This window comes from Antennarius striatus, chromosome 8, assembly GCF_040054535.1.
Source record: "Antennarius striatus isolate MH-2024 chromosome 8, ASM4005453v1, whole genome shotgun sequence".
Classification (NCBI taxonomy): Eukaryota; Metazoa; Chordata; class Actinopteri; order Lophiiformes; family Antennariidae; genus Antennarius; species Antennarius striatus.
Genome location: NC_090783.1, coordinates 14,188,231 through 14,215,490, shown reverse-complemented (window position 1 = coordinate 14,215,490; position 27,260 = coordinate 14,188,231). Strand labels below are relative to the sequence as shown.

Genomic DNA, 27,260 nt, shown 5'->3' with positions numbered 1-27,260 from the left:
GGGGGGGCAGAGGAGTGGAGCTCCCGAACTCCCCCCGGGGCTGCAGACAGAACGCTGAGCGACCGATCGGTCACACCCACACACACACACACAGGTGTGTGTCGTTTCATTAGCTTTACCAGCTCCACAATGAATTAACGCTTAACGACAAGGGGTGACCAGGTGTCAACACGGCGGGCACCGGAAATGTTCTTCTCGAGTGTTACTACAAAAAAAATACTGTTGTATATGCACACATGTACAGTATCGGACCAGATAATCAAGATAAATTTACCTGAGCGGTTATTATATCAGCTATATCTCATTCAAAGATGTTAAATAGTATTTCTGAGTGGAAGTATAGGCATAGAAATATCTCCACATTATTGAAAATAACTCCAATTTGCCATTATTTAATAATTGGTGATGAATCTTTTACTTTTGTATATGTGGAAATAGGTCTACAGATTTTAATTATTTCAGGCAATGATGAGATAAACTAACTAGTGCTCTCATATGTATATTTCTCAATTCAAATTTTATTTGGTTTACTTATTTTGGTTCTCGTTATCCATTTTTATATATTTTTTTATTTATATTTTATATATATATATATATATATATATATATATATATATATATATATATATATATATATATATATATATATATATATATATATATATATATCAATGCAGGCTCCAAGGTGCACTGGCGTCGTGCCCGGAGTTTCCCGTCCTATGCCCTCAATCAGCGGATATATGCTCCAGCTCCCCGCGACCCGCCACAGCGGATGACGCGGTAGACGATGAATGGAAAAAAAAGGACAAAATAGTGCATTATATAATGTTACGAGTACAAACGTGTCTTCAAATAAAGGTGATGAAATTCAGATGAAGGAATAGCAGGTTCGAGTCCCGGTGTCTCTGCAGGCAGGTAGACAGTCAGCGTCCCCAGACGACCCGACTGTCTTTGCCCCACCCACCATTCCACAAACCCCATCCCACTCACTACTTACCCGAGTGTTTTCTCCCTCGGCCGGTGGAATCGAATCTATGCAGACATTCGCCGACCAGTGAGCCACTGGTTCGATCCGCGGTCTCAACGCGCGTAATAGTGCGTCTGGATCGCGGGCAGGTGAGCCCTCCGGGGCCTTCAGGCTCTGCGCACAGTGAATACTAAACAGGATGAGACTGCATTCAGGCACTGCGCTCCCCTCTTTCTCTCTCTCGCTCTGTCTCTCTGTCATACCAAATACTATTAACTCTATAATTCTCCTGTGTCAGACGTATAGCGCCACGCTCTCTGGGTATTTATTGTCACAGCGCCCCCATCCAGATGTTTTGGCTCGTTAGTTGGAGGAGGCGGATTTTTAACTCCACCTGAATTCATCCCTGTTATGTGAACTTGCAGCAAAATGAAACTGTCGTTATTTAAAAATGCATAAATACTTATTTCCCATAACGCAGATCATAACTTTACTTGATTGCATCTGATGATGCAAAGTGGAATACAGTTATAGTGTCCCCAAACACGCTGTGGCCAGTATTTTAGAACTACTGTAAACATACTGGAGTCATGACGTGTCTAAAGCCTTAATGTTTACATTTCACTGGAAAAAAGTTAAACATTAAGCTTCAAATGCTGTATGAGCTTGAGTTGATAGTTTTGAAACGTTAGTTGTTCTTGGCATGTCACAGCACAGTCTTGTCCGACTGATCATAGTAAAGTGTGCCTTCAATTTAAAATAAATCCCCCGCATCATCATACTTTCTCCTCCATGCTTCCAAGTGAGTGCCACACAAGCAGAAACCCCCTTCACTCCCCTTCTCTGAGCCTCACAAAGAGACAAAATTAAAATGTAGACCCATCACTCCAAAGTACAAAAGTCTACTGTCTATTCCTGGTGTTTATGTTTGCAGTTGGGTCGTCCTTTTCCTGGGTCGTTGGGTTGGCCCTCATTAGTCATGCACTTGAAGATACAGTATAGTCAAAGTTACAATGCTCTGGGATGACTGACGTAAAAATCTTAGCATATAGATTGTTGTTTACACATTAGTTAAGAGGCTCTTGACATGATATTGAAGTTTGCAGATATCAAAGAGCACTGTTTGAACTTTAAAGTATACAAGCACAACCTCCGGACACTGCAAATGATGTCAAATCTATTCAGAAAGAAGTATATTTATTAATTATAGAAAAGTATACACTTAAGAACTTTAAGAAGTTGATTATGATAATGCCAAAAGTCTGAAGAGATATATTTATAAATGGTGGCAGTTACTTAGTTATGTAGTCATTTAATTCATTTCTGTGCTCACTGTTGTTAAATGATGCAGAAAAAAGTTTTAAAAAAAGAAAGAAAATGTAATGAGAGAGCAGAGCAGATATGTCCAAACGTTTGGCTGTTAAATAACCTCAGTCCTCTTGCTCCACATCTATACTATTTTAACTATATTTTCTGATTCAGATTATTGATAGCAGTGCCATACCTCAACCACTGTCTGGTAACCGACCCAGTGTATATACTGTATAACATCCCCATATTTTAATAACCCACTGGATTAGGATTCTGGATTTTCTGAATTGCAATCGCACACAGTGATGTAGAAACAAGTTTCCATGTGTGGTGTTATTTTGTTTTTGTTTGTTTTTTTGGTTTTCCATCGATAATTTATCTTGATATTGACAAAATGTTGAAAAAGGCAAATTTTAAGCAAACGTGTTGTTCAGGATTTCAACCCACTCCTAAATTCATAATTTTTATTTAGGTATCTGGCAGATAAACAATTAAGCAACTCATGTGCATTGTTCTTTTCACACATTAAAGAACATTATTCATAACATAGTATGATAATTCTAATTTTTCCATTTGCAAATGTGTGTGCACGGCAGCACGCAGTTTAAAACTGCAAACCCTGACATGATTTATTTGATTAAATGTTCATAAATAACATAAATAACATGACACTCCTAACATAAAGATTTACATTAACTTTGCTGACCCTGCAAGCAACACAGCAGTAATCTATTGCCTTGTCACTGTGTCTTTGTGGCAGGTTTTATCCCCTCACATCACAGGTGTGGGGTATACAGCATTGGTTAATCCGTGGGCTATGTTCAGTATTTTCATCAAAATGCATTAACAACTCCAGACACAGTGTGATTACATTATATTATTCATGACAGCAGGCTGACGTGTTTTCCAGTGTCCTCATATGTTCACTGCGGGGGAAAGTAGGCCAGTGTGTGTAGCGGCTGATCGGCTCTTGTCCTTACGTAACTCTGTCGGAACCACTGCGCCGGCGCTTCCCTTTGTGGCCTACGCGAGTTTCCGTAGAGACGCTTCAAACATGGCTGCCTGCATGTGCTGACATGAGAGTGAGTGCCACCGCAGCGTGAAGGAAACAAGTGAGTGTCCTGCTACTCTCGTCGACATTGAGAACAAGATTAAGCATCTACTGATTTCTCGGCGTAGACGGAGAGTCACAGGTAAATACGAAGTTTACAGAGTTAAGTTTGGCTAGCAGGACAGTCGTGATGGTAGCGTGTGTGCGGATTGTGGACCGGCTCCTGCGAACTATTCCTGCAACTGCTTTTGTTTATCTGTAAGATAAAATGCAAACTAAAACCACCCTAAGGTTGGAATTTGCTGCTTGTTATCAGTTTTAATCACCTGTAAATATAAAATGTAAATAAATTTTTTTTTGACGTCTAGTGGATAATAAGCACGTTGAGATCAGAATCTTTGTATATATATATTTTTTTTTTTTTACTGACAATGCGACTTGCAGTAACGTATTATAAAGATCAGAAGCTATTTTTTTTACTTAATTACTGTACCATAAATCATCCATCCAAACTTTGCATTAAAAGCACAAGTCAAATTATTTGAATAAAATTCAGTCCTTACATGTGATTGATGAAATTAAGATGAATATAGAGACGCAGCATGCAGACCACCTTCAGTCTAAAACAACATTAAGACTACTGTTTTAGCATAATAAATATATGAATAATAAAATGACTAATAATAAAATGATACATTTTTGTAAAAAAGGCACATTACTTAATTTGATGTCTATATTATAAAAGCAAAAGTTATTCCAAACAGTGCAATCTATAAATGGAGAGATCTTTATAAAACAAATTTAATGTCTTACATGAAAAAAATCTGTGTACGTGTAATTACTTTACACATGCCATTTTTTCTCAACTCTTGCAGCATTCAAACATTTTCTGTCGTTTTCTTTTTATTTACAGCATTAAATGTTCATGTTGGGGCGGTCAGCTTGTCTCATTTATAATCTACATTCATCTGGTGCCTGTTGCATCACAGGAAGGATTTGTGTGGGTTTTGGCTCTGCTGTTGCCAGCAGGAGACTAAGAACTATGGAACCCCTAAAAAGTTCTCAGGACTCAAAAACCAGTCAACCTCCTCCCAGTCCTGCTGAAGGATCAAGCCCAGCACTTATTGACACAGCTGCTGACAAGGAGAAGACACTTCCTGTTGGACTGCTACCTGGGGAAACAGTGATCAAGGAGGGCAAGGCATCCATCTTGTTTCCCAATGCCAATGAGGTGTTTTACAACCCGGTGCAAGAGTTTAACAGAGATCTGACGTAAGCATTATGGTGGACACACATATTTAGTTTACACCATGGATATAACTCTATATTAATTCACTTAGGTGATTTACTTCAGTGACATTATCTTTGAGCTGGGATTTAGTTTGGAATTATTCAGCATACAATATCATCCAGTGTTGTTTCCCACTGGACAGATAACAAACACAAATGAGAAAGAATGGGGTAAAAAAAAGTGGCATTAACAAAAGTTTATCGCCCCACCAAGGCAGAACGATCCTGCAGATAAACCAAATGTACACCCATGTCAAAAAATGATACTATGTTGATCTGGACATATTATGAAAATGTCAGAAGCTCGCTCTAAACATAGCTAACTTGGCTACACGTAGGTGGTTGTTGTGTTTGTAACTGCAGGGCTGATAAATGAGGATTTTTCCAAAAACAAATTTTGATTCAGTAGATCTGGATTTCACCAGAGGTTTTGATTTTTGTTAAATTAGAGTTTGCCCTTAACTTTGCTTGCTTGTACCTTTGCTTGACCCATGACCCACCTCTCCACATTTTTCTGGTGGAAATCATCTCATTCAGTCTTTTGTAACATAACATAGAGAGGAAATATCTACATAACTTCTGCTGAACAGCAGTAATACAGGCACTACTCTCAATGATAGTTACCGTCATGCCACTTTTACTCCATTGTACCCCAAGTGTGCTAACATTAGCTGACATTAGTTATGAAATATAAACTGCTTGTCTAAGAAGACAATCCACAAAAGTCAGTGTATTTAAACAAATTATGCAAAGGTTGGCTATATTACTTAATAATTGATTAGTAATGAGAAATGAATATATTACTATATCACCTTTTTATTTTTGAAAATATGCTCAGTAGAAAGCATGGAGAAGGACGTATAGGTACCCCTTCATGAGACAGTAATTTTTAATAATAATAATAATCTTTTTTTCCCAGGTGTGCTGTGATCACAGAGTTTGCTAGAGATGTGCTAGCTCAGCGTGGTGTGAAGGTGGTGGTACCTGGAGAGCGAGAGAGGGTGGTGGTCTCTCTATCAGAGGAGAGCAATGAGGCATGCGCACCGATGGAGGAGAACAATGGAGCAGAAGAACCAAATGTAACCGTAACAGTCGGAGAGAAATGTGAGGTATGGAGGAGGAAATTTGATTTTAACAGCAGATTTTGTTGTTACAATTAATTTTCTATTAAAAAAAATCCCACTTCTTCACAAAAATCTTCTCAGAAATACATTATTAAAGTTTATGCTGTTAAGAAGTTTTAACAATTCGATCGTTGTGTTGATCTTTGAGATCTGTCACCATGTTGAATTGGTTATTATGTCAGTAATAGTCAGTTTTATCCTGTTGTTTACTTACTGGTGTGCAAATGATGTTCAAGTATTTTTTCTCTCTGAATAGAGCAATCAGATTTGTAAGACACCATGTCAGAGGATAATTTCAGAATTTCACATTTTTTTTCTTGAGTATTGACAGCTACTGAGCTGCCTGAATCAGGAACATGGCAGACCTTTTTTTTTTCTAAACTAATCCATGAAGGAGTTTTCCTCCAATGCAATCTGCTCCTGGTAGAATAACAGACGCTGCTGCTTTTCTCTTTACTGTCTGTTGAACATCTTGAGCAACGAGTGAACAATAGTGAATTATGGGACAGTGATGATCCAGATCACCACCAAATTCTAGTGGATGTTCTTTGTCCTTATCCTATTTTTCCAAAAACTGCAAAAGAAACGAAGGCCTGGCCAAATATAACGTCCATTTCAAAGGTAATGAACATGGGTTTTGTGATAAAACCAGTAAGCAGATATGCAGTGGTATGAAAAAGTTTGGGCACCCCTGATCATTTTCCATACTTTCCTTTATAAATCACTGGTTGTTTGGATCAACAATTTAAGTTAAATATATCATAGCAGACAGAGTAATGTTTGTGAAGTCAAATGAAGTGTATAGGATTTACAGAAAGTGTGCAATAATTATTGAAACAAAAGTAAGCAGGTGCATAAATTTGGGCGCCCTTGTTTTATTGATTTGAATACCTTTAGCACTAATTATTGCAACACAAAATTTGTTGAGTAAGCTCATTGACTGCTACCTACATACAAAAGTGAAGCCAATCATGAGAAAGGTATTTAAGGCGGCCAATTGTAAGTTGTTGTCCTCTGCATTTTCTATGCAGAGTGGCAACAGGGAGCCTCAAAACAACTGAAAACCTGAAAACAAAGATTGTTCAACATCTTGGTTTAGGGAAGGATGCAAAAAGCTAATGCAACTTTTTCAGCTGTCAGTTTCCACTGTAAGGAATGAAGTGAGGAACTAGAAGAACACAGGCAGAGTTCTAGTTAGGGCCTGGAGTGGCAAGCCAAGAAAAATGTGAGAGCAGCGATGACGAATGGTGAGAACAGTCAAAGTCAGGCCACAGATCAGCTCCAAAGACTTACAACATCATCTTGCTGCAGATGGTGTCACTGTGCGTTGTGACACTATTTAGCACACTTTGCAGGGATGCTCCATGGAAGAGCAATGCGGAAGAAACTTTGTCTTGAGGTATGCTAAAGCACATTTAGATAAGCCAGCTTCATTTTGGAATGAGGTACTGTTGACTGATGGAACTAAAATTAAGTTAATTGGACATAACAAGGGGTGGTGCACATTCAGGCCTTGAAATTAACTTTTTTTCTTGGTAGCACTGGTGTTCCCAAATTTAGAAGTTAGTAGCACCAGCAAAGACTTTAGAAACACCTACCCAAAAGCAAGGCGTACAGACAATATACTGTATGTAACATGGGATGTATTTTATTCACAGAACCGTCAACACTTTTGTCAACATGTCTAACATTAGTTGGGTCTCCTGGCTCTCAGTCCCTCTCTCATCCACCTTTTCACTGAAGGCCCAGCAACAAAGTTCTCCTCAGGAGGACCCTCTACACCAGGGGTATTCAATTAAAAGTCACGGAGGTCCGGTTAGAAAATTTTCCTCTTAGGTAAAAGGTCCGAACCGAAGTCCAGTTTGTATCTTATAGCCAGCCACTATATCCACATTATCATTTATTATCAATTTTCAATGCAGGATATAAGTGAGTGCACAGCTAGCTCTTTTACCTCACCATAAATAAAAGTAGACCCAGGCAAATAAATTTTAAGCCTTTATGTCTTGTCTGTAAGTCTGGTGAGCCAAAGATGAATTTCCACCCCGGTGGACCATAAAGATTTATTATTATTATTATTATTATTTTTATTATTATGTTAGATTGAAGAACACACAAACCTCAGAATTAAAAAATAAAGTGCAAAAAGAGCGGGATAATCCTTTTTCTCGTAAATTAAAGACATCCCAGCCTAAAGAACTGAAGGCCTACACTTCAAGCAAAAAAAGATTAACATGTTCAGAAAGCATGAATAAAAACTGTCTCATTCAGGGGAAAAATGCAAACAGAACTTTCTTCATGAGAGAAAGGGGCATGTGGCCTGCCAGTCATTTACTTGTACACAACTAACCTAGTACACAAGGTGTGGCTGTGTACACCTTGTGGTGGTCTCTGTAATGTTGGTGAAAGAGACCAGTGGACTTGATCAGCATCTTTTATTCCTGCATGTATGTCCTCTTGTATGTGTGTCATAGTGGTGTTACACTCAGAAAAGAGCTCCTTATCTTTGTGAAAGAACCTGACACACACACAAAAGCTACAAATCATCAATGTCCACAGATATACACGGTGCTCTCTGAATAGCTGCATCAAGATGTTAATATTTCTGATTTTCTGGTTGCTGTTGAAGTTGACGTTAGGAGTTTTTCCACACATCTCATCTTTGTTTTCCCCCCAAACAAAGTGTCAACAACAGCTTTAAGCACTTCTTCACAACTGTCCCATCACTAAAAGATGTTTTATGTTACCCCAAACTCCACCATGCCTTTAGTGAACATTCGTTTGCATTTTTCTCGGTCATTTAGCCCTCATCTCGGACTTCAGGGGATAATTCTGCGCAAAAGATCTGTGCTTTGTTTCATAGTGGCGCTTCATGTTACCACTTTTAATTCATGCTACATGTTCAGACCATATGAGGTACAATGGTTTTGAACTGCCTGACGGAGGAACAAACATAAATTTCGTCCACTCATTATTAACCAGCGGTTTTCCTCGTTAACCTCCCTTCGTTTGGAGCTATGCTGTCTCCCTTCTTCTATGCTCCGCTGCAGTGCTAAACTCACAGTGGTAGCCAGCTGTCTCTCTTCCTGGTACGCTGACAGCGCAGGGTAGACAAACGATCTGATTGGCTGAACAGAGTGGCGCTATTACCATATTAACTGGAGGAGCAGCGCCTGCCGCCTGTAGCCGCGAACTGCAAGTAAAAATTTGCCAAGAAAACCTACTCTCGTGAATTTATCATGGAGTTGTCACGGGTCCGGACAGAAACATCACACAGAACCATCACCGCGGTCCGCCATTTGGTGAACCCAGCTCTATGGAGAGCGAGAAAGAGCGAGAGAGAAGAGGGGAAAAAAATTACACTAGATTTTTTTCGCTAGTCGCACCGGTGCTCCCAAATATATTTAATAGTCGCACTGATAAAAATTTGGGCGCATATGCAACCAAAAGGGTCGCAATTTCGAGCCCTGACATTGCAGATGAAGTAAATGAAAGTAGAATGTTCTGGAATAGCTGTAAATATTGTCAAAAATTTGTGGTGTGATTTAAAGCGGGCTGACCATACTGGCAACCATCAAACTAAGATGGTTGTGAAGACAAATAGTCAAAAATACTTTCAGTCAAACTCCAGACCCTCAGTGGAAGCTATAAACACATTTAGAGACTGTTATTTCTGCATAAACAGGCTCTGCTAAGTACTGATGTCATTTTTGTGTTGGGGTACCCAAATTTATGCACCTGCCTACTTTTGTTAAAATATTGCACACTTTCCGTAAATTCTATAGACTTCATTTCACTTCTCAAACACCACTGTGTTAGCCTACTGTATGATATATTTAACTGAAATTGTTGATCCAAACCACCAGTGATTTATAAAGGAAAATCTGGAAAATGATCAGGTGTGCCCAAACATTCTCATACCACTGTACACCTAGATAGTTATGTCCTAAAATATGTAATTATATGAATTGTATTTGGACTAAAAGTTCCACTCAAGGTTCACCATTTGTTGTGACTAGTCAAACACATTTCTGGGTAGACATACTTAATCCTTTTTTATTTTTTTTCCTCTATTTTTTACATTTGTTTTGCGAGGGTGGCTGGAAAAGAGGGAAGGGAGACAGGAAAGAGGGAGGAGGAGGATGACATGCAGCAAGTGGCCATGAGTGGGAATCAAACCAAATTCTACTGCATTATCTGTAGTAACTTAAACTCCTAAGACAGTTCATCATATTGCTATTTTTACAAAAGGAGTGAATATTTACATGTTTTTTCTACAATACTAATAGCCAAAAATCAACTCATGCAACCTTACTATTGTTTTTTCACCTTCCATTTTAGCAAGGTCTTAATGTGTTGGAGGGACTGGCGGCTTCGGGCCTACGTTCTGTACGTTTTGCTCTCGAAGTCCCTGGCCTGCACAGTATCACTGCCAATGACTTTTCCACAAAGGCCGCTGCACTGATCTCCCGGAATGCCCACTACAACAAAGTCAACCACTTGGTCCAGGCCAGCTGCAGGGATGCCAGGTGGGATTGGTACCACGAATGATACCACAAATCTTTAAAACCTCGACCATGACCATATATGATGAACAACAATTTCTTTTCCATGGCTTTTACTGGACTCACTAAACATGGTCTTTGAGTAATCCATGCCATTTTAAGTAAAACTTTGTTTCGAGTGACAAACATTTGTTGAGCAGGATGATTTATGACAAGTCATAGTATTTTGTTTAAGGACAGCTCATGAGCTCAAGTATTGAAGATGGAACAAAACTGACATTTAAAATTAAATGAACAAAATTTAAGTGGAGATGTCATTTTCAGTTTATTACCTCACGTCGTCCATGTCTGCTGCCCTGTTGTCTTCATGCTTTTCTTCTGACATCTCTTTTTTTTCAGTCCATCACTCATCCTGGTTCTTACTATTCTTTGTTGTTGCATCTCTGTTAATTATGTACCTTTACCTGATATATTTCATTCCTCTCTTCTTCTCTCCAATATTAAACAGATGTGGATTTAGTGTTGAGTATTTCCGTCTGTCCATTAATGATCTATTTTTTATTTACTTTTCTGCACCGAGTATGGCTTGAAAGCAGACATGTCATATGCTGATGCATCTGTTATACAGTGTTTGGAGATGTCGGGGGGGTTGACATCTCTATATGATTCTTTTTATTCTTGCTTCAGTATGCTGATGTATGAGATGCGTGAGAAGAAGCACTGCTATGATGTTATCGATCTGGATCCCTACGGAAGTCCTTCCATCTTCTTGGATGCTGCTGTACAGGCAGTCAGTGAGGGAGGTGGGTAGTCCAGTTGTTCAGTCATTCACCCAAACATTTTTTTAGTTCTTGGTTTTGATGTAGGTTTGATTTGGTTTTCTCATGTTTCCACTGCATGGCGTGACTCTTGGTTGTCTGAAACATTTTTGAATGTTTCTGTTGACATTATCATTCGCATTTCTTTGTGTTTTTCAATTAAAGCTTGTTCCAAATGCTTTGCCCAATAGTAGCTCATACCTGGCCAACATTCAGAACTTTACTCATTGCATTTCATTTTTCTTAACAGTTTACATATCCAGATGCATTTAAATCAATTCACTGACATATCATGTAAAGTGGCTCATTTAGCCCTTATATGTCAATGAACACCAATGGCATACGATTGCTAAATGTAATTCAACAACCATCACTGACACTCCCTGGCACTCCCAACCACCACTGTTGGGGCAGCTGGCAAAGATTAATTGGAATATGAAAAGCACTGACCACCAACCACCACTAGCACTGAAGAAGCCTCTTGGATGAGAGGTGAAATGTCTTCAAGGAACTTTCTGCAAGTCCATTGAATTGATTCAAATAACTTTGGATAACCATGACCTGGATGAATGGGAACCTTGACAGACACCAGTTTCCATTCATCCATTCATTTTCTCTAACCACTTCATCTGCTGTGGCGGGGAGCTGGAGCCTATCCCTGTCTTGGGGCGTGAGGCGGGGGAAAGTCTGAGCGTGACGCCAGTGCACCACAGAGCCACACAGAGACACAGACAACCACACACACACACACACACACACACACACACACACACACACACACACACACACACACACACACACACACACTCCTACTGGCAATTTGGGACCGGCTGATTAACCTGAAGCCAGAGAACCTGGAGAGAACCCACACAGACACGGGGAGAGCATGCAAACTCCGCACGGAGCGGGACTCGGAACCCGGAACCGCCTCACTGTGCAAAGACAGCGCTACCCACTGCACCACTGTGCCGCCCTACTAGTTTCCATATTAATTGAAAAATTGTTTGATGGCAGGATCAGAAGTAGGTCAGCAGTTGCTTGGAAAATAAGAAATTCAAAGTTTGTCTCCATCCCCTTTGAGTCTCAGCATAAATTTCGACAGAGCAATGGTTTAATGTTTAGACATGATAAACTGATAGAATACTGAACTTCCCTGATTTGAAAGCTCTGTCAGTGGGGTACACACTTAAAGTTAAGACCAAGACTTGCTTCAATATCTAACCATGTTATAAAGGTAATGTTTTTCCTGAGCTTACAGTTTTATTCATATTGTTGACTTACTCTTTGTGTTGTGCGTCTCTCAGGTCTGCTGTGTGTAACATGTACAGACATGGCAGTCATGGCAGGAAACAATGGAGAGACCTGCTACGCCAAATACGGTTCCGTTTCCCTCAAATCCAAATACTGTCATGAGATGGTGAGGGCACACAATGTATATCACAGACTCACCAAATTCACATTAAGTACATGAACAGGCATGCCACAGTGTTTGAACACACTTTAGGACTTGTTCGCCTTGGAGAACCTCTGTTATAAAGAAATAAAGCTGAGGAGAAATCCCCCAAAAGAACATCTGGGATCTTTAAAAAGCTTTAGTTGACAAAAAAAGCCTAAAATATTGACCCAGGGACACAATGCTTACCCCAAAGAGGATTGAGGAGCTTCACACAATGTCACCAGTCTTGTTTGATTTCATTTTTTGTAAAAAAAATCATTTTGCATCAAAATTAATCAAAAAATTATTAAAGCACACAAAACATATCTACTCAGCGATTGTTGATCGTGACTTTCTGGTTTGACAGTGACTAATGTGTCAGGAAAATGTAGTGGATGGTGGATTCATTTCGAGTTTTCAACCTTTTCATTTTACAAGGGGAAACTATGCTCGCTGTCTCTGTCTCTTTAAAATCTAAAATTAATTAAGAATAATAAAATGTGGCTCCTTTGTCCCCCTGCAGGCTCTGCGTATCATCCTTCATAGCTTGGACCAGAAAGCAGGGGTGTACCAGCGATATATCCAACCCCTGCTGTCTGTCAGTGTCGACTTCTACATCAGAGTCTTTGTACGAGTCTTCACAGGACAGGCCACAGTCAAAAACTCAGCCAGGTTTTCTCATTCGCAGGCACACACAAGCACATACATATACAAACACATGTCTTCTAACCACAAAAGCTTGAGATGAAAGCTGGATGAAGTGAGGATGGGTCACTGCAGCAACAAAAACTTTTTATAGTGGCAACCACAGAGGTTGATGAGATGTAGACAAATATTTAAAAATATGAAATATGTTGATTTTGTAGCTGAATTTTCAAAATGAGGACAAACATTTTTACAGTTCTCAGTTTTCAAAATAAGAAATCTTTCATTGACACACAAATTACCAGATTTTGCCATATACATATACGTACTGTATATCAGGGAAGCCGTAGAGAGTAACTCAATCATGAAAATCCAAAATAAAAAAACATCTCAGCACACACACACACACACACACACACACACACACACATTCAATGCATTCATACATATAGAATACCAAATTTACAAATATACATAACTGAAAATAGAAAATTGTTGATATATAGTGGTAACTTGTCTATTACTCTATTTTCTATTAAGCCAATGATGCAAAATGTTAACATGCCTTTATCCAAATCCACTCCCACTACCCCATGAAAATTGGTCAAGTGCTTATTCTGGTTTTACCAAAGACATTAGGCTTGTCTGTCCAATTACCTTGAACATGTTTACATAATAGAGCATGGTCTATTCATAACTACCGGTAGTCCTAAAATTCTTCAAAGAAATTTCAAACATATTTTGTAGGAATTGTAAACACATTCACCCCTAAGTTGGTTTGTAAAATTTGTATTTATATTTGAAGGCATTTTTTGTGCGCTTTTCATATCCATTTACTTGCATTTATGTTTGGTAGAGGATATGATCTAAACTGTTCACAAGTTGAGTTTATACCTAAACCACCTGTGCAATTTACTGCTCACTTAAACCACAATATGGAAAGCTAACTTATGTCTCAATTATTTCCATCTTGTGTTGCAGTAAACAGGCTCTGGTCTACAACTGTGTCGGCTGTGGGTCTTTTCACTTACAGAGAATGGGAAGGAGAACAAGCAATGGAAAACAGTAAGACAAGTCTACAGTGAATACTGACTCTTTCTATTAGTTTTCAAATTACATACTTAATGTGAACTGGAAACGTGATCTCAATTAACATCAATGTGTTAGTTAAACTCTTCTAAGGTGACAATCTGAAGCTCCCCACCAGTCAGTCAGAACAGACTGACTTGCTTAAGATTCCATCTTCAAGGATTACCATGACCTGGATGAATAAGAATTTTAGGAAAAGGGGTTTGCAGATATAAAAATGTGTCTCAACAATATGACATCCTAAAATCTTATTGTATAAAGATTTATAACAATCATTATGTATTTTATTTTTGTAAAGGCAGCGTACTACCATGTTTCACCAATAACCCCTTTTGTCAGACCAACTAGAACTATTTATATTCGAGAACTTGGAGATACAGAGTTCTCAAATATAAATATGAATTATTAATAACATTCATATCTACAGTAGTTGTATTTTATGAGGGTAGACCCCTTGAGATAAATCCTCTCATTTTTTGAGATAAATCCTCTCATTTTTTGAGGAGGTCCCAATATGCATCACAATAACATACAGTCATGAAAAAAATTAGGACACACCATTAAATATTAATTTTCTTATTAAGAAATGTTCACATATTGATGTCTGAACTAGGTCTTCTTTATCTTTGGAAAAGAAAATGATTTAGTTGCAGGTAAACAAGAAAAATTTGTTTTACTCCTTAAACAAAAGATAAGAAAAAAATGCATGCTGTAATTGAGGAAAAAGTTAGGACACCCTACCCCAGATAGATAGCGTTGTCAGTTTTAGCTGACATAACTTCAGTTAGCCGCTTGTACCCATATGCCAGTCTTCCGGAAGTCCTGTTATTCGCCTCCATTTACTCAGTCAAATTTCAGTCTGGCCCTTATGTTTGTGTTAGAGAGCAAAGGTGTTCTTTCTGATTGTAGAGGCATGCACTTTTACAGCAACGGCAGCAAGAGCCTGCTGTTGTCCAGTGATGATATTTTAGTGTTTTGTAGACTTTTTAAGCATCTTATAGTTTGCTCTTGGGGTGAACTTGTTTGGAGTTCCTGACCTGGTTCTGCTTCCAATTGTTTTTTATGCATCATGTCTTATTTTAGAGTTGAGCTATTATTTTCTGAACAAACCTGGCTGCCACACACTTAAGGCTCCATTTACAGTGCAGGCAGAAATAATGCAAATCAAACTTTTGTATATATATTGTACTCAGTCGTTGTTGTTTTTTCAGTATCAAATGTACTGTAGTCAGATCTTTTCAATTCTGATTTATTCCACTTTATGTGTATCTACTTGGGATGCGTATCTAGTTTGCGCTGATGTGATCATAGCGTGAATAGGCAGATCCAAATTTATCTGTATTTACTCCCAGTGACAACAGTCAAAGATTATTTTAACAGTGGTGGAAAAAATCAAGTTTGGACGTTCGGAGCATCAACAACTGAGAGATATGATGTGGTAAACTTAATGGGTAAATGGAGAAAGACTTCAAATTCTCTTTTTGCTTTTTTTATGTTGAACCTAAACACTAGTATTTACACTGTAAAGTTTATTAATTAGACATTTAGATAGCACTATAATTTTACTCGTGTAGTGAACTGGCAGACCAATGATGTTTTTTCTTTTTATTTGTTAGCTACTTGCTAATTTCCTTGTACACTATTTACTCTGAAGAGCACTGCAGTCATCTAAAGCTGCTAACTCAAGGTTCCCAGAAGAGTCTAAAGACAAACTATGGCAAGAGATACAGAAGAAAGCTAAAATATGAACTCCTATTTAGTATTTAACTAGATGTTACTGTCTGGGGACAATAAACCTCAGTTTTTCAGAACATGGAATGTGCTTTACTGTTGTCATCATTGCCTACATTAAAATATTTCCTCAAGGTGACATAAAGCTGTCTTAAACATGTAGCATTGCCTTAAGTCGGTATCAATTGATATCAGTCATTGAATCTGACTTTGATGCCTGCAAAATGCATCTACATTTTAGTGTCTCATCATCATGTCGAAGTATGGTTATCTGAAGTGGTGACAGCTGGTGGTGTTTCGGTTCTTTTCAAAGGATGAATCTGCTCTGATTTCAGTATGAAATACTCTGCTGCCACTGGACCTCCAGTTGGACCAGAGTGTGAGCACTGTGGACAGAGACATCAAGTAAGACACAGCACTGGCACTCACTGTATCATCATCACAGCTTTTTGGCAGCAATATGTTAATTATTAGTATACCAGGAGATCAGATATTTACAAGTGTGCAGTGTTTATTGTCACAACAATGGAACACACACTAGTTTAGTTTTGGCGTCTAGGCTCTGGCCATTTTCATGTAGAGACGATTGGAAGAGATGCTTACCGGAGCTTATAGGTACATGGCGGGGTGGTGGTTGGGCTGAACATGCATACAGCAATACATACTGTATGCTGCAACAGCAGCTGGTTTGGCAAACAAAGGGGGAGATGTGAATTGATGTAGCTCATGTAGTCCACCATTTGTGGAACAGATACAGTCGTATACTTTAACGTCACACTCCCCAGCAGTCTGTGTGGGTCCCATTCCACCTGTATCTGCAAAAATGCCAAATGAATTCTACCATTGGAGAAGATGTATTAGATGAAGTTTGAGGAGGATGAGGCCTATTGTGAGTATTGTGTGAATGTAATACAGCTCAATTTGATTTTCTGAACGTGGGCTTTACTACATTTGGAACAGATATTTGCAGTAATTTTGACAATAATTGTCTCAAAATTTAGGCATGAGTGTTCAGACACTCATGGTGAAAGGATCCATCCATCCATCTTCCACCGCTTATCCATAGTCGGGTCGCGGGGGCAGCAACTTCGACAGGGATCCCCAAACTTCCCTTTCCCTGGCCACATCCACCAGCTCTGACTTGAGATCCCAAAGCGTTCCCAGGCCAGTGTTGAGATATAATCCCTCCACCTGGTCCTGGGTCTGCCCCGAGGTCTGACTCCTTTCCACGTGAAGGAGCAGAGACTGTACTCTACGGCCCTCGCGAATATCAGTGTTTCTCACCCAATCTCCAAGGGAGATAGGAAAGGATCCGTTCACCATAATAAAATAACCAAGAACTGAGATCCTTCATTATTTTTTGGGGCAGGAAAACAGGTATTTCATTAGAGTCATTACTTCCTGTTTTTCGTGGTGGATTTTTCCCAAAATATAATCTCTTGTTCCCCTCCCTTATATCTCTTTTGTTTTTTGTAATGGGAAAGAAACTGAAAATAAAATACATGATCTATCCCTCAATGTTCACTCTTCCATCTAGTTTAATGCTGATCTGTCTGTCTGTTCTGCAGATGGCCGGTCCTCTGTGGGCAGAACCAATCCATGACTCGCCATTTGTCCAGAGGGTTTTGTCAGCTGTGTCGGGGAACCCATCTCGCTTTGGGACATCTAAGCGTATTGAGGGTGTGCTCACCATGGTGGCAGAGGTATTAAATTTACTTTTGTATGTTTCTATTATTACCCATATCTTCTTCCTGATAGGCTAACACTTTGTAACCGCCAACATTATGTTTGTTCCAGGAGTTGGAGGACGTTCCACTTTATTACACTGTGGACAGTCTGAGCAGCACAATACACAGTAATACTCCACCCTTCCTGCAGTTTAGGTAACAGCACATGACAAAATCAATACAACGTGATTTTGAAAATCTATTGATATATACAGTATGAGCCCACATTAAATTCCCCAATGTTTGGTGTTAGTTATTGGTGTTTGTGTCAAGTGTTGGGTTCAATTGTCTGTGGTTTTGGAATATGAGATATTCACCAGGAAAATGTGAGAATAGAAAGAAAAGAGAATAGAAAGAATTGAATATTTAATATAGATATACTGGAACAGTACTTAATAGAAATCAATCCTTCAATAAGTCCCAACAGCTTTTTTCAGTAATTACGTTTTTCACTAATGGTAGTTTTCGTCAGGATCTAAATCAGTAAGTTTAGAAGATAAAGTTTCAGGTACGCTCTGATATCAGTTCCGTCTCTGTATCATCATCATCATTATTAATTTCTCACAGTACTGAAAATAAGCATTCTGCATCACTACCAAAATCTTACTTACCTCTCAAAAAACTTTATCAAAATCTGTTCACGACTTTTGGAATAATCCGCCTGTCCGAAAATAAACTAATGAACAATTAGTGTTGACAAAAACGTAACCTCCTTGTCAAGTTACTCTGCAGACCCTGTTTAATCCTATAATGCATTTTAATTCCTCTCTTACTGATTGAAAGAGTGTGGCTAATACTCTATTTTATCTGAACCATTCGATATTATGGTGATGATGATAAACACGCCTCATTTTAAATCTTATCTGTAGTTTGGATTCATCTTGGTTAATTAAAATGACCATTCAAATTATAGAACTGTATTGCTTATTTGTTGCCACCCCTGTTCATGTTAGCATTGCTAAGTCACTGTCTGTGTTTTGTGGGTCTAATATGCTCTCGGCAGCCTTTTTTGATACAGTATGTTCAAATTGGGACTGCTGGACATTTATTTATGCCCACAATTTTGTCCAACTTTTATACAGGCATTTTTACACAGTGTCCTTTGCACAGGCAAAGGACACTGTCTTTTCATTGTGGTTCCACCTCTGAGCCGATTAGCAGCAACTCAGGATTAAGGTCTGCATAAATGGATTAAGTGAAAAAAGTTGTAGCCCAAAATGTATATTTGATATTTTAACATTTTATATGTGCAAACTGCAACCATGACATTTAAAGCGCAGCTAACAGAAGTTAGCATATTGTAAAGGTCCAAGAACCTCTCATCTTCCAAGTAGAAGACATGATCTCTATGTAATAGGGATGCTAAGTGTAAATACTGCATCTCCTTTTTTTTGCAGAAAAAAAAAGTAAATCACGTACTGGAGTGGTGTGACACTGTCTTTGTATAAACAAAAATGAAGGTGTCACTTTCATGCAGTGTCTGGATTTTTCACAATCGGATTCAGCTCATTCTGATTCTCTCTGCAGGTCTGCTCTCCTGCATGCTGGACACAGGGTTTCCCTCTCCCATGCCTGTAAGAATGCCATCAAGACAGATGCTCCTCCTGCAGTCATCTGGGACATCATGCGATGCTGGGTAAATGACTGATTTCACAAGATACAATCTCACTCCTTCACACATTATGTATTCATTCATCAATTATTTTTTAAAATGCCTGAAATCTTAAATACAAAATGGATTTAAGTCTAAAATCAATCACATGCATAAATACATTTTTTTGGATGACAGTGTCGTCATTGATGCAACAAAATCAAGTAAAACTTTAAAATAACAAAAAGTCACCCCAAAATGCTTGCATTAAATGTGAAGAAAAAAAACAGCTTTGCAGGTTACAGATTCAGATTAAGTGAGCCCTCTTTGTAATGTGTTCTTCTGTTTTGAGTCGGAGGGTAGCATCTTGATGAACATTTGAATCCCCCAGTCTGGTCCTTACAGACATTTATTTATTATTTGATTATGACAGGAGAAGGTCAACCCTGTGAAGAGGGAAAAGCTGTCAGAGACAAGCCCTGCCTTCAAGATCCTCTCCACTGAGCCCAGGTGAGACCACATCCTTCTATTTTACCAGGGAGCCTTCAGATGGAACACAATATCAATTGATATATGTTCATCCATTTTCCAAACCAAGATTACCTGCTGTTGACAAAATTTAGCATGAAAATATTAAATTTGGAACTTTGGGTGCGAAGGTATTACAGTGGTACTAATGAGTAAATACAAAGCGGCTGTAGTTTAGGTGGTAGGGCGTCCACCTATCAGAAGACCAGTCGTTCGAAATGCAGTTCCCGCAAGTCTACATATTCAGGTGTCACTGAGCAAGATACTGAAGGGATGGATAGGGATGGATGAAATGCAGAACAAGAATTTATCTATAAAAGTATCTATAATGTAAATATGCTATTGTATCTGAATTTGAGTGATGGTGAAAAATGATCTACACTCATTGTAGTTACAACTGCGTACTGTAATATATAAATCTGTAATTCGATATGAATGATCTGTATTATTACAGCAACATGTTGGCAGTGCCTAGTCACTACTCATCTGTGTTAGTGTACTGTACCCCAGTACATACTGAGCGTTTCCTGATTTTCATCTCCCTGATTTGGTTACTGCACCTTATTATTATTGGTTGCTGTTGTTATTATGTATGACAAATTAAAAATGTAAAATGAAAGGACAATTTCACAATAATGACGAAAGAGAAGAAAAGATGATCAAGATGCCACCAAGAGCACACACTTTTTGTTAATTTTTCAAGATAACTTATCAATATATAATGTATAAACATAAAGATAAAGTGTAAATATAAGAAACAACTCTGTGTGTGTGTGTGTGTGTGTGTGTGTGTGTGTGTGTGTGTGTGTGTGTGTGCGTGTGCGTGTAGCTTTCAAGCCTGTTTCACTGTGAGGGAGGATGCCAACCCTCAGTCCCGTAAACGCCACCTGATACGGTTCCAGGAGAATCCTCAGGCTTTCTGGGGACCTAAAGCTCGTGCCAAAGATGGGTAATGAACACAGCAGCCATGATCCACCACACACAGCAATGTCTCATGGTTTTGAGACCATTTACAACTAAGTCTGGAAATGTTTCTCAAACAGACATCAAAAAGAATATTCTTCCCATTTTTAAAAGTACCAGGACTTAATCAAAAGTGTAATTATGAAAGTAATTACAGTGTAAATGATAGATAGATGGATAGATAGATAGATTAATAATCCCGGAGGAAATTGCACATATCCACTGCTCAGGCATTACATAATGAATAAATGAATAAATACTGGGTAGTCACCAGGGGGAAAAAAAGAAACACTAACTCACAGGACATACCACAAGACATACACTACACTAACAGACACATGTATCATGAACAGGACATATACTAAACTATAACAAAAATTTTAAACAGTATAAAATTAAAATATAAACAGCATAAAAATAAATAAAATCCATTTAACCACGTGCTGACCTCGCCACCTCCCCCCTGCTCCTCCTGAGAGAGTCATTGTACCCCCTGATGGCACGGGGCACGAAGGAGGACCTCAACCTCTCTGTGGAGGCGCTGTGTGACAGCAGTCTGCCGCTGAAGGTGCTTCTCTGCTGGGAGAAGGTGGTGTGTAGGGGGTGGCTGGTGTTGTTCATGATAGCCTTAACTTTAGACATGGTCCTGCTCTCCAGAAGCGTCTCCACAGAGTCCAGGCTCAGCCCGACCACTGAGCCCGCTCTGCGGATGAGTCTGTTCAGATGGTCCATATCTCTTTTCCTGGCCCCCCCACCCCAACACACAATGGCGTATGACAGCACACTGGAGACTACGGACTGATAGAACATGAAAAGGAGCTTAGGACAGATGTTGAAGGAGGCCAGCCTCCTCAGGAAGTACATTCTGCTCTGCCCCTTCTTGTACACACAGTCCAAGTTGAGTGACCAGTCCAGTCTGCTGTCTAGCTGCAGTCCCAGGTACTTATAGTGTCCTACCACCTCCACCTCACTGCCCTCGATGATCACTGGTTGTGGAGAGGGAGGTGCCCACCAGAAATCCAGCCCCATCTCCTTCGTCTTGGAGACGTTGAGCTGGAGCTGGTTCTGTTGGCACCACTCCACAAAGTCAGCCACCAACGCCCTGTACTCCCCCTCATCACCCTCCGGATACATGCAATAATTGCAGTGTCATCGGAGTACTTCTGTATGTGGCATGTATCAGAGTTGTGCTTGAAGTCCGATGTGTAGAGGGTGAAGAGAATGGGAGAGAGCACGGTCCCCTGTGGCGCCCCCGTGCTGCTGGTCACCATAGAAGACAAGGACAATGGTTGGCATACAATGTTCCTATCAGAGTGGTACTTTCTAATTGAATGTATACACTTCAGGGTTCATTCTGGAAACAAACACCTTAAACTTGTCAGAGCTGTGATTTCAGAAACATTTTCCTTTACTCTTTCTTCGTGGCATATCTAATACCCTAATTTCCCATCTTTTTCCTTCCAACTTAATTTTCTAATTTTATTTCTATCTGACCTATACTTTCTATATTTTCCTTAAACCATCCATATGTTTCATTCTCTTATCCCTGTCCTTTAGTGGTGGTATTTCAACTGACCTGCAGGACAAAAGGAAGAAGTTCCAGAACAAAAGAAAGAACCCAATCACACACTCATCTCAGCTTAAAGGCTTTCCTTGCAAGAAGTTCAAAGAGGTAAGTTCACGTACATGGAGGAAATGACACAATAGATCTGGTAAGCTGAGCTACAGTCAGGCACGGAGGTTAACTAAAAATATACCAAACAGAGAACAGATGATTGTCATGGTTTGCTTCCGAGCAAAACAAACACAGTACAGTACACAGTATTTTTGGGGCATTGCTTGTCATTTCTGACAAGAGAGTAAGGGCAATGAGCATGAAGCCAATAACCATTTGTTTTTGCGTTGCTTGTATTTCAAAGTTAGTTTAATTTTGTATAACAGCCCTATTTTATTTGTTCATAATTATTATTAGTCAATGACTGATTGGCAGCTCTCTTTCATTTAAAAGTGTCAAACCTGACAGAGCAGGGGTATTCAGTTAAAAGTCACGAAAGTCCAGCTATTAAAATTTCCTTAGTAAAAGGTCAGAACCCAAGTTCAGTTTGTGTCTTATAGCCGACCCCTATGTCCACATTTTCTGTAATCAATTTTCAATGCACAATATTATTTAACTGAGTGCACAGCTAGCTCTTTTACCATAAATAAAAGTAGACGCAGGCAAATAAATTAAAAGCCTTTATCTAAGATTTCATTACATCTCTTGGCTCATTCAACAAAATTTTTGCATAGAGTGGCTGAGTACTGTCTGATGGATGAGACAGTGGTAAGGAATGGTACCTGGGTTGCCCTCTTTAATCCAGGGCACAGCCCCCATGTCTTTTCCCACTATATCCCAATCTGTGGTGACAGACCAACCACTTCAGATCTATGCCCCTCTTTGTCAGCATCTCTTATTGTCGCTTATATGTCCTCTCCTGTTGTGTGTGTGTTAGTAGTTTTACACCCAGGAAAGACCTCCTTGTCTTTGTGAAGGAACTTGACACACACAAAAGCTGGGCATTACCAGTAACATCTGTAGACTCATCAATGGCCACAGATATGCATGGGGCTCTGTGAATAGCTGCATCAGGCTGTCAGGGCATTATACGTTATTATTTCTGATTTTCAATAACGTCTCAACTGCATTTAAGCACTTCTTCACCACTGTCCCATCACTAAAAGATTTTCTATGTTGCCGCAAAATCCACTATGCCTTTAGTGAACATTCATTTGCATTTTGCTTGTTTATTTGACCCTCAGCTTGGACTTGAGGGGATAACTTCACTCAAAAGCTTTGTGGTTTGTTTCATAGTGGCGCTTCACTTTACAATTTCTAATTAGCGCTATGTGATCAATTCATATGAGGTAAAATGGTTTTGAACTGCCTCATGGAAGAACAAACATAAATTTCGCCCACTCATTGTTAACCAGCGGTTTTCCTCATTAACCTCCCTTTGTTTGGAGCTATGCTGTCCTCACTGTCTCTCTTCCACTGTGCTCCACTGTAACAGTAAGCTCAAATTGGTCGGGGCACTTCCAGGTGTGCTGACAGAGCAGGTAAACAAACGATCTGATTGATGAACTGAGTGGCTCTACTACCGTATTAACTGGAGGAGCAGCGCCTGCCATTAAAGCCGTGACCATTCATTCATTTTCATGTACCGCCGCTGTATCCGCCGTAGCGGGTCACGGGGAGCTGGAGCCTATCCCAGCTGGCATAGGGCGTGACGCCAGTGCACCACGGAGCCACATACAAACACGCAAACACACACACACACTCCTACGGGCAATTTGGGACTGGCCAATCAACCTGAAGCGCATGCTTTTGGAGGTGGGAGGAAGCCGGAGAACCCAAGCAGACACGGGGAGAGCATGCAAACTCCGCACAGAGCAGGACTCGAACCAGACCCACCGTGTTGTGAGGCGATAGCGCTATCCACTGCGCCACCGTGCCTTCTCCAAGAAAATCTACTCTCGTGAATTTATCATGGAGTGGTCACAGGTCCGAACAGAACCATCACTCGGTCCGAGTCCGCACTGCGGTCCGCCATTTGGTGACCCCTACTATAGAAAGTTGGTTTGTGCTAATATTACCCAGAAGTCACCGCTGTATTTTGTTTTCTCTCAGGGAACATGCACCCATGGAGACAGATGCTGCTACTCCCATGATCAGGAGCATACAGATAAAGAGGAAATACCATAATTCAGTTCCTAATTTGACATCTTTCCTTTGAACTATGGAGTGAAGCTTGGTGATGTAGAGGAAATGAAGCTGTTCATAAAGTAGTACTGAAGTCTTGCCTGAGTGATCCGATTAGAAGTACACGACCTTAAGTACAGTTATAAAGACACCCAAGATGCACTGAAGAAGCATGTCTGCTACACAGACCAGACATGGTCTGTGTAGCACGCTTGAAGGAACACGAACCCAAGCAAACGTCATCTGAAACAACATGAAGGAACTACATCAGATGTAATAGACTATACGGACTTAATTTCAATTTGGTGTACTGTAATGTCACTGATGTGTTCGAACTCTCTGAGCTGTCAGGGTAAGGAGGTATTTGTGAACACAATAGCATTAACCAATGAACTGGTGGCAGCAGACCAAGTGAGTATTATTGGACACCCCTCACCCCAGAAACACTTTCCAGTTCTTGCATGACAATCTCAAGGTCTCAACAATCTAGATGATGAATTATGATTTTGAACTTGGCATAGTAAACACTGTGATGCAACTGTATCCCTTAAAAATACATTCAGCTTTGTGAACTAGGAAAAATCAATAATTATTTGTGCCTCCTTGTAAATCTGAAATTATTTCTTTCAAAAGACATTTTTGTTTATTGAATGTACAGCGTGTACAGACAGACGTCTTCATGTGACTGTAACATCCAGGATGGTGTGAATACCAGCTTTCAACAGGGTCAGTTTGCTCACTCAGATTCTGAGGCCAAATTCCAGAAAAAAGGTGTTACGATGCATATTATTCAGTTTTATGACACAGCATTTTGTTATATATGTTTTTATTTGAGTATTGTGTCAGAACAATAAAGTCCTCATGTTGACTTTATTTGTGCCATTTTCTTTTAGTAGACTCACTGGGTGCTCTGTTCTAACATCTGAAATGCAACTGGATTTTAGCTGTTCACAGGTAAAGCCAACCCAATGTAGAGGAATATAATATAGAGGGTTGTGTCAGGAAGGGTATCCGACGTAAAACTTTTGCCAAATCAAACATGTGAATCAAATCTATGACTTCCATACCAGATCGGTCGAGGCCCGGGTTAACAACGACCTCCATCGGTGCTTTTTACCTATAGGGTGCCGGTAGAAATTGGACCACTGTTGGTCGAAGAAGAGGAGGAAAGTGCGTTCGTAGTAAGAGAGAAGAGGAATTCCAACAGTTTAAGACTGAGAGTAGGGATGTTGAATGTTGGAACTATAATGGGAAAAGGTAGAGAGTTGGTTGACATGATGCAGAAGAGGAAGGCAGACATACTGTGTGTCCAGGAGACGAAAGTGAAAAGGTAGCAAGGTTAGAACTTCATGAGCAGGGCTCAAGTTGTTCTATCATAGTGCAGATAAGAAGAGAAATGTCCTAAGCTCCTTCTCATGTTCTATCAGTCCGTAGTCTCCAGTGTGCTGTCATACGTCATTGTGTGTTGGGGTGGGGGGGCCAGGAAAAGAGATATTGACCGTCTGAACAGACTCATCCACAGAGCGGGCTCAATGGTTGGTCTGAGCCTGGACTCTGTGGAGACACTTCTTTAGAGCAGGACCATGTCTAAAGTTAAGGCTATCATGAACAACACCAGCCACCCCCTACACACCACCTTCTCCCAGCAGAGAAGCACCTTCAGCGGCAGACTGCTGTCACACAGCGCCTCCACAGAGAGGCTGAGGTCCTTCGTGCCCCGTGCCATCAGGGGGTACAATGACTCTCTCAGGAGGCGCGTGGGGAGGTGGCGAGGTCAGCACGTGGAACAGATTTAATTTAATTTTATACTGTTTATATTTAAATTTTATACTGTTTATATTTTAGTTATAGTTTAGTATATAAGTCCTGTTAATGCTGCATGTGTCTGTTAGTGTAGTGTATGTCTTGTGGTATGTCCTGTGATGTCAGTGTTTTTCTCTTGGTGTTTTTCCAGTATTTATTCGCTATGTAATGCCTGAGCAGTGGATATATACAATTTCCTCTGGGATTATTAAAGTATAATGGCGGTAGGAGCACACAGACTACATCTTGTTAGGAAACTACAAAGTAGTGGTAGGCGAGAGAGTAGCCAAACAGCATAGAATGGTGGTGTGTAGGATGACTCTGGTCATCCTACACACCACCACTGATTGCCTCCATGCCATGCCACATTGAAGCAGTCATTTCTGCAAAAACATTCCCGACCAAGTATTGAGTGCATAACTGAATATAATTATTTGAAGGTTGACTTTGTTTGTATTAAAAACACTTTTTTGTTGGTCAGATGAAATATGCTAATTTTTTGAGATTGAGATTTTTGGTTTTTCTTTACTTTTTTGCAGAAATCAATATTAAAACAATAAAAGGCTTAAAGTACTTCAGTTGTGTGAATCTAAAATATATGAAAGTCTAATTTTTATTAGTACAGTACAGAAAAAAAGAACTTTATCACAATATGCTAATTTTTTGAGAAGTACCTGTATTGGTAGAAGGATGCTGAGTTTTGAACTGCCAGGCAGGAGGCCTAGAGGAAGACCAAAGAGGAGGTTTATGGATGTAGTGAAAGAGGACATGAAGGTAGTTGGTGTGAGAAGAGAAAGCAGAAGACAGGGTTAGATGGAGGTTGCTGTAGCGACCCCTGAATGGATAAGCCGAAAGGAGAAGAAGACAGGTAGAGCCAACCCATGTCATTTTTTAAATTCAATTCAAATAAAAAAAAACTTGATTTGTCCCCCAGGCCCCAGGG

At 39.7% G+C, this 27,260-nt stretch overlaps 1 protein-coding gene across 2 annotated transcripts; it reads left to right on the top strand.

Annotated features, from left to right (window-relative positions):
* Positions 1-3,315: 3,315 nt before the first annotated feature.
* trmt1 (tRNA methyltransferase 1) lies at positions 3,316-25,375 on the top strand. 2 transcript variants are annotated; one of them, XM_068320829.1, is made up of 16 exons: positions 3,316-3,390; positions 4,243-4,601; positions 5,539-5,728; positions 10,085-10,272; positions 10,936-11,051; positions 12,371-12,483; positions 13,025-13,173; positions 14,128-14,211; positions 16,302-16,371; positions 17,535-17,669; positions 17,764-17,849; positions 19,221-19,329; positions 19,718-19,794; positions 20,642-20,761; positions 22,333-22,447; positions 24,443-25,375. In XM_068320829.1, the coding sequence occupies exons 2-16, from the start codon at positions 4,249-4,251 to the stop codon at positions 24,515-24,517; spliced, it is 1,980 nt and encodes a 659-aa protein (XP_068176930.1). In that variant the 5' UTR covers positions 3,316-3,390; positions 4,243-4,248; the 3' UTR covers positions 24,518-25,375. The 2 variants fall into 2 exon arrangements, with proteins under 2 accessions (XP_068176930.1, XP_068176929.1); XM_068320828.1 differs by having other exon boundaries at positions 3,332-3,471.
* Positions 25,376-27,260: the final 1,885 nt, after the last annotated feature.

What these genes read in the sequence shown, in the direction of transcription:
- trmt1 (XM_068320829.1), top strand. Translation starts at nt 4,249, where the DNA reads ATGTTCATGTTGGGGCGGTCAGCTTGTCTCATTTATAATCTACATTCA. An exon ending in CCAAATACTGTCATGAGATG is followed by an intron (nt 12,484 to 13,024) that starts GTGAGGGCACAC and finishes GTCCCCCTGCAG; the next exon opens with GCTCTGCGTATCATCCTTCA. An exon ending in ATCCTCTCCACTGAGCCCAG is followed by an intron (nt 19,795 to 20,641) that starts GTGAGACCACAT and finishes GTGTGCGTGTAG; the next exon opens with CTTTCAAGCCTGTTTCACTG.